General features: G+C 39.8%; 1 protein-coding gene across 2 annotated transcripts in view; it reads left to right on the top strand.

The window, feature by feature from the left end:
* Positions 1–12606, top strand: part of PITPNB (phosphatidylinositol transfer protein beta) — a 35937-nt gene that overhangs the window by 15845 nt on the left and 7486 nt on the right. For both annotated transcript variants that reach the window (XM_056338738.1, XM_056338746.1), the window contains exons 8-9: positions 6845–6922; positions 11606–11716. In XM_056338738.1, the coding sequence (XP_056194713.1) occupies positions 6845–6922; positions 11606–11716 (189 nt within the window). The remainder of the gene's footprint in view (positions 1–6844; positions 6923–11605; positions 11717–12606) is intronic.

Raw genomic sequence — 12606 nt, 5'->3', positions numbered from 1 at the left:
CACCCAGATCCCAGGTTTGTTGCAATTACTACTTTATTGTATAGGACTCACAGTCTCTCTAAACAAATCTTTACAACAGTTTGTTGCATTCATGCATATTACATTGAGATTTGAGCAGAAACTGCCTATGAAATGGTATCTGTATATTTCTTTGAAATGTTTTTTGGCTCCTCTGTATTGTTATGCTGCTGTGTAATGATGTTTTGCCTGTCTAGCTTTCAAGAGGGCTTCAGGGTTTTTTCACCATAATATTTGTTCCAACAGCTGCCTGTTTTTCTTCCTAAGAAGGACTTGTTGCTGTCAGGAGTTAAGCTCTTGCTGCACAGATATTTTCCTTAAACTCTGCAAAGAACTGTTGTTTATTTGTACTTTGGCTCTAGTCCAGTCTTCTTCCTTCCATGCTGTTAGGGTTTGTGTATTGAGAAGAGTTCCTACAATGCTCTCTTGTCCATCTCGTCTTTAAGTTAGACAGAGTTTTTTCTTTGTCCTTAGCAGCATTTGTGTTAACTGAGTCCTGAAAGGTCTTGGTTCAAAGCCTCTGTATGTGGTCTCTAGCACAGAAAACTTTACCATGACTTAGATTATTTTTCTTCAAATTTTTGTTTTCACTCCTGTATTTTACTTGTAGGTAACATTTTTTTTTTCCCCTCCCAGTGTTTCCAACTGTGTTTATATGTGGGTCCTAAATGCAAGAGCACAGTTGCTTTTTACCAGTGTCCCTGTGCAGGGAGAGGTATGATGGCAAATTACATGGTGTCACGTGGACTTGGGTGTCCCTCTGGTATCCAGTCAAATAATTCCACAACATATAAGAGGCAGGTCAAGGTTGCATGTATAGGTTAGTTTAAATGACAAAACAAAGATTGCATATGTAAGCAAAGTTCTTACCTTAGCAAGTTTTCTCATCACTGTATATTTGAAAATTTGCATCCTACTGTTCATTTCTATAAGCTTGTGTGGTATATACCATAACGTGCGGGTCTTAAGTACTGATGATGCAAGATACCACAGGTTTTGTTAGCGAATGCAATTTTTAATATTAAATTTTTGGAGGATTTTGAATGAACAGTCTATTACTTGGAAATAGTGACGTTTGTTGGTATTTTTGCTTTATTTCTTTTTACTATTTTTTGTCAGGAAGGGGTTTGCAATGCAGATGTAGAAGTTGCCAAATATATTTCACTTTAGTCACGTGTCAAGATCGTTTACATTTCTGCATTGTATGGAACGTGGAAGCTGTCTTTCTGGTGGAGAAAAAGCCTTGTTTTCTGAAGTTCGTTTAGCTTTCTTCAAGCAAGGATGCTGACTTCTTAAGTTTTTAATATTTATGTAGATTTCACATTGTAGTGCTTACAAAGGAAAGTAGCTCAGTTAAATATCTGTATCTATAAGCATGCTTGCAGGTTTTTGACAGTGCTTTGCAGCAACTTGTAGCAAGTTGAGGCATTTCATCTTTGGTGTGTGTTTAACACTGGCTATCTTGCTGGTGTTGTGAGGCATGTATTAGTCCCTTGTAAGCTTCTCGGAGTACATTGATTCTTCCCGTCTGTGCTGGTTCCTGGATGCTACAGGGCTGTGAAGAGTGATGGCGGTTACTTTGGTGACAATTTGAGTGAAGGGGTTTTTGTCTTTGAAAATGATTTTGACCTGGGTCTTCCAAGCTAGTACAAAGGTCCAGTCTAGTAACAAGTCATGTCACCTAGTCAAAATATGTGTGCTTTATAATCTGATGCAGGGTGATTCATGCAGTCTCCTGTGGATTTTTCTTACTGCTATTGACATTTTTAGATTGGACCACAACAGTGTGCGTTTTCCAGTAGTGATCAACACTGGATGTTAAGGAAGGTAGAAACCTCCGCTGTGCTGCTTACTCCCCCTGCTTCCCAAGTGGAATGGGTGTAGGAAGGGCTGGTTAGGCAGAAATTATATTCAGCGTTGTCTAATTGGAACCAAAAGCAAGACAAACAATATAAATGTAACAATTGTGGTATGTAAATACATGTTTTTATTTATATGTAATCATGTAAAATAATAACTGTATAATTAAATTTAAATTGTGTAAACATAAACAATATTACAAATACATAATCTCTGCAATATTGTATTGATATTATTGGGGAAGAGATGTACTGTTTTCTATCTTTTTCTGCATCGTGGGGCTTCCACATGTTATTGCAGCCTAAATTGTTTCATGGGTCAGAAAATTGTTCAAAATAGTCTAATTCCCTGTACTTCCTTTCCTCAAGTATAACGTTGACAAATAAATTGTGTTTTATTTTTCTGTTTAATGAGAAGGGCTGCACTTAATTTGAGATATTTGTCGTTAAAATGAAGTGGTTTGCTGCATTCTCTATCTTGGGGCTTTCCATGGTAAATCCAGTGCTGATGAGCTGTGTTGTCTGATGTAATCTTTCTCTTTGACAGTTATGTAGAGAAATCTCTGCAGAGTGTGCCGTTGTAAAGGAACAGTCCAAATTACATCCTGTTCTTCATGAGAATGCACTCCTGTAGCTTTAGTAAGGAGTCGGAACTGCAGCTTATCTGTCCTTCTAGTGAACAGTTTGGAAAAAATGTTTTACAGCCTAGAAACGTGTCACTGTGGCAGCACAGACACCTGGGCCCAGCCAAGCACTGCCTATCAGAAGGCAATTAATTCTCTTTCAGCAAAAATCTCTAAAAGATTTCTGTGCCTTCTTTCTTTCTTTATCATTATTGACCTCTGATGGAGTTAGCAGTATTCTGCCTGTATTTGTGTTGAAAGTAACTTAAAATTTTTGTTTTAAATCGCTGGCAATTTTACCTGGTTGGGGTTTTCAGTTTCTACTAGCTCCAGCCCCTACCTACATATATTCCCTTTCTGGTTTTGCAGATTTCAATTTTTTATTCCTCTCAATCATGTTTTTTCCAGGCTGAAGATTCATGGTCTGCCTTGTTATTTGAATGGAATTAGTTCCATAATTAATCATTCTTGCTGTCTTCTGTATCTCTTCCACTTCTAATGTATTCTTTTAGAGAAAAGGATACCAAAAATCAATGTAATATTCAAAATACAAATGTACCTCAGAATTGTAGTCTCATAAGGTATTTTGTGTTATGTTCTTGCCTGGTTTCCTAATATCCCAATGTATTTCAGATGTTGGGCTCATTTTGATATTGCCTTTCTGTTGCTTTTAGGTTTGGTCTGTTGCGCTCCGTAGCGATCCATGAAAGCACAACAGCAATCTCATTATAATTATTGCAGTTTCTTCTTTTTTCCTTTAAAGAAAGCATGGAGATACTCTTAAGAACATCCTGAATATGGTATCATCACGCAGTGCTGTGAGACACTGCTTACAGCTGGGACAGCAGGCCAGGCAGCATCCTCCGGGTATCACTAGTGCAAATGAAGTTTATGGTATGGATGTCCCTGTGCCCTGCACCGCTGCGGTGCGAGCTCTGCCTTGGTAGGGTATTCAGACAATCAGACTAAGAAATTCAGGGTTGTCTCGATCCAGTACCTGGCTTTATTTACAAAACTGGCATGAAAATATGGAAGCTTTTGTATTCTGTGGTTCTGTTTAGCACAGCGCTACCTCAGAACAGCAGCAATATTTATGCCAGGAATTAGTTCTCTAGAACAACATGTTTATTGGAAAATTGTTTATCCGTTACTATAGCTTGGTCCTTTTCTTAGTGTCTTCCATCCAGTGTTTGAGTGAAATTGTTAAACGCAGTTATAATCAGTAATTTAAAACATTAAATATATTTCTGTAAAAATATTCTGCCGTAGTATTTACATATATTTTTAAAACGTGATTTACTTGTGAAGAAAATGCTTCTTTTTTTTTTTCCCCACCCAAGGATTGTTAAAAAAACAAGTCGTGCGCATCATTCAGCCTCCAGAATATGCAGGACCTGGGGTTTCGAGTAGGTTGCAGCTGTCTTCAGCCACAGTATTTGGAAATAACTAATGAATGAGAAGTCTGCAGCTGGTGGCGAGCACTGTAAATTGTGTGCCCTCAGCTCGCCTCCCCCTTGGCTTCCTTGGCTTCCTGGAGGAGACAGGCTGCGCACAAAGGCAGCAGGCACGCTCGCTTGGTGCGCGCTCCCGTACAGCAGTAATTGGGAGCTACGGCTGCGTGTTGGGTGCTGAAGCCATCACACACTTACTTGCTCTTTTTGATGTCTGTAAAAAGGGCATGTCCAGTAAAATAATAAATAAGCAGGGTTTTACTAAAGTTCAGGTGACAAATACTGCTATTAGTCTTTCTCCAATTATAATAATACTGAGTAATAAAAAAAATTACATTTAAGTGTTGCTGAATTTAAATGTTATATACAGTGCTTATGCTGATTCCTCTGATTGTCCCTGAGGTAGACAAAGTATTATCTTAGCACCTGTGGGACCACCCTGCTAAAGTTGTCTGGCCATGATATCCGTTCTTTAAATAAACATACTGTTTCAGTTTAGAGGAAAATACTACTTGTAGAAGTTCATAAAAAAATACTGGTGAGCAATGTGATTGAATGTCTTGACTCAGATGTTTCTAGGAAATTCTTGCTCAATTCTTAAAAGTGCACGTTTGAATACTCAATGTGGAAGTTTGTCTGAATACCTATTAATACTTTCTAGATATATTAATTACAGAGGCTGGAAAAAATCTGTTAAAAGGTTTCTTCAGCCTACTTTAATACATAGTGTAGGTAGCTACATTAGAAGAACTGGGAACAATGAGGAAAAAACTGGGGAGAAGAATGTATCAGAGAATAACAGCTGATTTTCTGTAAGTGAAATCAGATTCCTCTGAGAGGATCTCCTGGATTTTCCAGTTCCATCTAGCTTGCAAAAAGTGCATTGTAAATGTCAAAATCTTTATGAAAGCATTAATAGCTAATTTGTGTAGCCTCGCTCAGTGGATCTGGAATTTCAGCCTAGAAGTAGCCTTCATTCCTCTGTGCTAATGGAAAAATGTAGATTTGAAAACTGGCGTGTTACACGGGATCTTAAAAACTTCTGATGGCTGAAACAATGAATTCCTGTAATGGCTCCCCCATTGTATATGCACTAGCACCATCTGTTGAATTCAAGTTACATGAGTTAAATGTGAAAAGTAGGGAAATGGAGCTGTTTTGGGAGGGCTGAGGAAAGTTGATGGGAATTCTTTTGTGTGGATTGGTTTTCCCATGTTCGTTTGGGATTGTCCCGGTGAATAAATGTGAAATCCCTTCAGAACAATGAGAGGGAAATGCTTTTGCACAGGTGATAATTCATCAGGTGCTAATTATCATAGGGTGGGAACTGAGGCCAAGAATAAAAGTGGAGAGGAATACCCAGTTATATGATGGTCTGTAACTGAGGAGTTTATATCCTTTCTGGGAAAAAAAACCCAAACCCAACACAGAATAGGGAAGACTAAACTGTTCATTGCTTGGAGTGACAGCTCTGTCTTGGGTGTTTGCATCCTTCCATGAAGCATCTGTTACTGGCCACTGAGACAGAATATTAGATTAGAGTGGTCTCTTGTACAACTCCGTCTGACAATTCCTGCTCGATCATGTTACGGTGTTCGGGTTTTTCATGTGTGCTTATGTTCATGCTTTTGTCTACAAGAATTAACTTGGTCATCTAGGGAAACCAGTTCTCCAAAACACACTGCTTCTGCAGCAGGGTTGTAGTTAGATGGTTTCAGTATGCTTCAGAAGAGACATCACGATTTCAGTGGGTAATATTCAGAGAGCCATTTTTTTAATTCACATCTATCTTGCTGCTGATGGCATGTAATTTTGAATACAGGGGTGAAGGTCTAGTTTTAATTAATCTTAGAAGCAGTTTACAAACGTGATTCCTTGTTGACAACTCTCAGGTGCAGGAGTGGGGGGATGCCAGTAGCTACTTTTCTGGTGGTATTACTTTCACTCCATGTTCTGCAAATTTTGTCCTCATTGAAACTTGTTTTTCAAAATGAGACCTTAAACTCTGCTAAACTTCCTTGGGGCTTTTCAGTAGGACCCATCAAGCATTTGTTCTGCTTTAAAGCAACTTAAACTTTTACGGTTCTCCACGGTTGCGTGGGTGTAGTGTTATTCTTAGGGTTGATGTTTTTCATGCATTGTGTAAACCTTAGGTGTTTTCAATTACTAAGGTCAGAGTTTTTAATCCTTTCCTAATTTCCAAGGTAGCATCTTTATCAGGTAATCATTTTCATGCCCCTCATTAGGAAAATTTAAGTAAATCTCTACATTGGAAGCATTTGTCACTTTTGACTCTGTGGGTAATAGTTTTGTCCCATTGTGTATGACTAGGTAAGCAGGGATGTCTGTTGTGAAGCAGTGCCACTCAGACTGCTGCCTTCCCTCTCTGTGCTTAGCCTGCTGATGTCTCGCAGATTGAGATTATGCAGTTTCTAATTTTGCAAGTTAGCTCACTTATGCCTTCTTCCCTTTCATTTTGGGGTTCTCAGGAGTGGACACATGTTACAGCTTGGAAAAATGTTAGCGCACTGATTTCTGTATCACTGGGTTCTGTATTACTGCTATCTCTTCCCCTCAGAAGTTCACAAAACTGATAGATAATGCTGATGTCACACAGTGTGCAGCACAAAAAAAATCCTGAGCTAGAAGGCAGCCCAGGTGTGCTGTCGTAGTATGAACTGGTAATGAGCACCACTGGTGATAACACAGTGAATGGGTGAGTGTGATGGAGTATTCAACACAAATGTAAATCAACCTAACACGTGTTCCACCTGTTCTGCTGCACATCACTCAGGAGAAGCAGTTTGGTAGTCCTCAACAGAAGCTTAATATAGTGGAGTATCGAATCTGTTTGGGTTTGTTTTCTGACTCTCACGGGTTTTTTATGTTATAGGACTACAAAGCTGATGAAGACCCTGCATTATTCCAGTCGGTTAAGACGAAGAGAGGACCTTTGGGGCCAAATTGGAAGGTACTAAGAACTGATGTTACAACCTTGTGAAGTCTTTATCAGCAGAAAAAAAGTCATGGTTCCTTAGAGACTAGCACTAGTACTGTTAGTCTTAAAACAAAGGGCAGAAAATGAATACTTTTTTGTATTCAGCTAAAATTCCAAATGTGTTAGTAAGCAAAAGTACTGTCTGCTACTTGTTTAACATCACTACTATAACCAAAGCTATGCAAATTTAAATTGGATGAACTTTATGCTTACTCAGGTTTGATATGTGAATATACACTGCGATGAATTCCATGGAAGTCATCAGTGCGCTGGAGGTGACTGAAAATGAAAAAAAAATTAGTTGGAAATTTCCTTGTGTTTAAATGGATATCAGTGTATTAGAGCAGGCTAATAGTTACTACCTGTGTATGTTTTATTTAGTTACCAAACAATTAGCAGAAAAGACTGGCAACTAAATCTAACCCTGTCTTCACCTTACCATACTGAGTATCTAGGTATTTTTCATTTGTATGGAGTGTGTACAAAATGCTATGAACCTCCAGTAATTCATCATACTTTCCCTCAGTGAGATAATGCACCGTGCTTGCATTTGTGCATGTTTGTGTACATGCATGCACAGATGCATCTACCATGTTCTTGACATTTTCAGTCTGGCATATGTAATGTGAGTTGATTTGGGAAATCGGTTTTCTACATTCTTTGGTCATTTAGCAGTTCCTATGTGGCTGTCAGTATGACTGCAGTGTGAAAGCTTAGCACTTAGTCACATCCAATGTGAATTTGTTCTGCTTATATATTCAACTACAGGAAAGTCATGCTTGAGAACAAAGTCTTTCGTAGGTAGCGTGTGTACTGGTGCAGTGCCAGAATATGTATGTGCCACCCTTTGTAATGCCTCTGTACTTCTCTTAACAATTTAGCCTAAACAGTTACTGCATACGTAAATATGATCTTATCTTGAAATAACTTTTTGTAGAGTCTCTTGCCTGGGTTCCGCTTCCATTTCCTCCAGAACCTTGCTTGACTCAACTCAGGAACACATTTCCTGTGGACCAGCACATACCACATGGAACCCAACGACACCTAACAGCAATGCAAAACTTGCCAGCACATCCCTGCCCCAGTCACAAAGCACACCCTTCCACAGACAGCCATCCAAATTCATGTATATATGCCCATCCCAGAAAGAAATACACTGTCTGCTACACCACATATCCTCATAGAAACTGAGAAGCTAACTGGTGTATACTGGAAGGAATATGCAGGCAGTCTGTCAGGAATAGGCCCTCAGTTACCAATTATGATATAGGTTTTCACTTTTGTTGTTACTGTAAATGAAATATTTCATCGACAGAGCATAATTTTACTTCTTATGTTTAGTGTGTATTGTGATGAATTATGCTGAAGTCTGTGCTGAGGGGTTTTTTAATATATTACAAAAGGTGCCCCAGTTCCTGAAATTTTCTTGTAAAAGTATTGTCTCTCATTACCCAAAAACGTTCTGACTGCACCATGAATGTTTCTGTCAAAATACAGTGTGGAGGACTTTCTCCGAGAGGTGTGAATTTTCTTGTAGTTCATTACTTTAGATGTCACCATTAGTTATTTTACCACTAGCTTTTGCAAAGCAGCAAGATAAGCGTCAGATATTAGAGTGGGATGCATTTGGACCAGCAAGCTGTCCGTCTGATTTCCAGTGCTACAAGGTGGCTGTGCGAGCTGAAGTGGGCAGAAGGCACACCACCCTTCTGCTGTCCGAGGCTTGGCCTGTGTCTTAAATGTCCGATAACTGCCCGGTGTGTCTGACAGAGCGGAGGCCCCGTGTCCCAGCACACAGGACCACGCTCGTTCCCAGCTGGCCTGAGATCACTAATAGGCGCAGTCTGAATTCAAGGACGTAAGGTGTCTCTTGTCCCACTGTGGCGTGAGGCTGTGGTTCAGGGGCACCACTGTGCAGCGCTGACTGGTCACTCCTCTACTTTAGTACCTGCTGCTACGGTGATTTTAATGCTGTGTGGTAATTAACCTAGGGGGAAAAGTAGCAAACCAGGTTTTTGTGAGAGGATGGGAAGCTATGTGGCAACACAGGGAGCCATAACAGGACCATTGAGATTTTCAACAGATCAGAAAGGGTTTGGGCAACTAAAGCTGGCACCTCGCTGCCACTAATGCTGTATTATCAGAAGAAAAGCTTGCAAAGGTACCTCCTGGGTCCTCCACGTACTTCAGTTTGTCTTGGTGAGAGCTGAGGATGCAGTCAGTGTATGCCATGGACCTGTTTGCTGTCACCATAGCTGTTCCTAATGTCGTCTTTTCAACACGATGAAAGATCCTGTGATAGTCTGACTGTACAGACACAAAAATAATGTAAAATTCCATCTGAACACCAGAAAGCACTTTTTTACTATGAAGGCGATTAAACACTGGACCAGGTTCCCCAGGGAGGCTGTGGAGTCTCCATCCATGGAGATACTCAAAACCTGACTGGACACAGTCTTGACAGCCTGCTCTTGATGACCCTTCTTGAGCAAGGCTCCTGCACCTGGTGGGCAGGGACAGTCCTTTCCAACTCAGCCATGCCATGATTTTGCAGTCTACACATACCTACACGCTTTGTGTGTCCAAAGACAGAAAACAGCTCTGCTTCAGAAAGTTTCTGAGCTTATGAGTAGCTGGAGATTGATTGAGTTTCTAAGTGAATTATCAATATTTTCTTCTTTGCGTTTTACTTTTTTACGTAGGTTTCTACCATTAGTTGCTGTCGAAATACTGAGCCAGGTAGACTTTGCGTCTGAGCGGTGGGGTTTGTCCTAGGCCCAAGCATTAGCTGGCATCTCATGATAAAACAAGCGTATTGCGTGTACCAAAATGATGGCGAGGGGAGGCATGTATTCGAACTCCCATTATTGTAAGCTCATTCTACCTGGGCTAAGTACTCTTGCTAGCAGGGTAAAATTGTCACAGGGGTTTTTTTTGTGAACTGGGCTGAGAATGTGTATCCTGCCTTAGAAGCTCGTTGTTCCTTCCTGCTCAGGAAGGAAGGAGGAGGCTGATGCAGGAATAGCCTGCGTGACCTAAAGAAAGCAGGCAGTTACTGGTTTGTTTTTTAAAAACAGCTGTAGAATGATAAGGAGAACTTTAAATGCCTGGAACTGGTGGCACTGAATTTGCATGTGCCATTTAGTTCTGCCCTGTTACTGACGCCTGGACATAGGCTGGTGCTGTTTGGGAACACCAAACAACAGCTGCACTTTGTTTTTTGCTCGTGAATAGACCATCAGTCTTCTGATTATAACTGGTTTTCCTTTAAGTGCTCTCTGGTGGTGAGTATTTGTGAATAAAAATCTGTCTTAAATATTCATTACACACCTAATTTTTTTATACGTTAGATATGTCTCACAGTAATCTTTTTATTGTGTACATGACCAACAGGAGTTGTCCTTTTCATGGTTGAAAGAAATCTAGCTTTAAAGTTATGTAAAGTATTCCTACTTAGAAGTTTGTTGCAGATACAAAGAATAAAAATCTGTGGACTTCTAGTAATTGTTTGTTGTTCAAGCCACACACACAGATTTTTAGGTTTTTTTTAAGCTACTGTCAACTTCCGTTTTTGGTTTGGTTTTTTTGTTTCCTTTCTTATTTTTCCTTCCTCTTTTACAAGGCTTGGCATAACCTAACACACTTTGTTGAACTGAAAACATGATATGGGCTCTTGTATTATGTAAATTGGACCACACGAATTGTAGGAAAATCACTGTGTATGATGTTACAGGTACTTGAAAATTGTTTGGATGTAGGAACTGTAAGAAACCTGGGAATTAGACAAAATGGTTGTGGGCGTCTCATGAATTTCCCTCCGTTCATTCCTCTGGGGAATCTGTGCTCTGCACGAAGTCCTTAAGCTGGACCTGCTTCCAAGCAGTTCGAAGTGGAGCTTTAGTTGCTTTTACAACCACCTGTTGACATTGATGATAAACAAATTCTCTCCCTATTTTTCTCAGGGTAGTAGTCAGAAGGTCTGCAATTCAGTATGCAAAAATAAATATGTAAATTACACCTTAAAACTAGAAATTATCTCTGCCCCTGGGTACAGACGTACCCTTCTGGCACTGTCTGCAGGAGAGGGATGTGATGGAGGGAGGAAGAAGGGGGAGCACGCCAGCGTCTGTGTGGGCAGAGCAGAACCGCAAGGAGATGAAGTTTTGTACTTTTGCGAGAGGCAGACCTGATGGGCGGGTTTCTGCCACTGCTGAGCAACTTGGTACAACTCTGATTATAATTGCCTTTGCACAGTAGACCCAAAAGTAAAAATAATTTGGTGCTAGCTGTTGTAATCTAGCTTCATTGTCATTTCAAAATGTCAGAAAGTATATTACAGTGGAAATCATGAAAATTAAATCCGTGGCAAGACTAAGATGTCTGCAGCATGGATAGAATTGTTTTACAGATTTAACCTGATAGATTGTTAATGCCCTGTGTTCAGAGTACAGTGCTAAGTATTTACTAATACTTGGAATTCCAAGTACTATCATAATTCTAGTAATACTTAGAGTTATAATTGTAACAATTATTTAATTTACTATAAATTAACAATGTAATCCTAATAGAATACTTGGAATTATAATTTCTAATAATGAATTTGACTGAAGTAAAGTTTTATAAAATTAAAAATTCCTTCCCATTATCCATGAACAGAAAGAGCTAGCAACTGATGAAGAGTGTCCTAAAATGTGTGCTTACAAGTTGGTGACTATCAAATTTAAATGGTGGGGACTGCAGAACAAAGTTGAAAACTTTATACAAAAGGTAAGTGCCTCTGCCTTGTTGGGAGGCGGCTGGGGAGGTGGGTCTGTGGCGGTGGGGGGGGTTGAGGAGGAAGAGTGATGAAATTTCCTGTTGCTGACTTTCTGTTCATTTCTTCAGCAAGTACAACCATTGGTGTCTTAATCTACTAGTGATGGTGTTTCATTGGTGGCACTAGAATAACTTTCCAGGTTAAAAAAGCGAAGGTATAGGCAAAGAGCCTGTCTCATGCAGGTTTAGCACTTGATTTGGTACGCACCGACACTTGGCAGGGAGAGAGGTCTGTGGTTCTTTTTGGTTTTTTTTCTCTCCTAAGTCGAAAGTTGCATAAAACGTGCTGGTGTTTCTCTAGTATTTTATGTTCTAGTTTTCTTATGAAACTCTTGTGTTTCTGCTAATTCTAAACTATTTGATTTTTTTTGGAATTGAGTGCTTGCAAAACCAGGTATGACACCGGTAGAATCCAGTGCACTAGGGTGTAGCTGGCGATCGTGGTGTTTGGTCAGTTTACGATTATGTCTTATTTCGTTACTGCTGTATCACCAGCATATGAATAGTAAAATATTTTCTAAAGTACAATGAAATATTTAGAATGTGAACTTAGGTGTAGCTAGAGTGTTTAATCTAGACCATCATGCCAGTTCTTTCCAGTCCAGAGTAAATACGCTGTAACAGTGGGTTAACCAGAATGTGATCATCCAGTAGCGGCTGGCCGTCGTGTTTCCTCATGGACAGCCAGCGCCAGACCTTTTTCCTTGTGGTGACCAGGGCTTTCAGCTCCCAGTGGACCACACAGCTAACTGCATTAAGTGCTTCTTATGGATTTCAATAAATGTGATAGCAAAAGAAAAAAGTTTCAAACAATAGTAACTGAAAAATGTGATGGAGAAGGA

Source organism: Falco biarmicus, chromosome 1, assembly GCF_023638135.1.
Source record: "Falco biarmicus isolate bFalBia1 chromosome 1, bFalBia1.pri, whole genome shotgun sequence".
Lineage (NCBI taxonomy): Eukaryota > Metazoa > Chordata > Aves > Falconiformes > Falconidae > Falco > Falco biarmicus.
The sequence above is the reverse complement of the archived record's forward strand: the minus strand, read 5'-3'. Positions and strand labels throughout refer to the sequence as shown.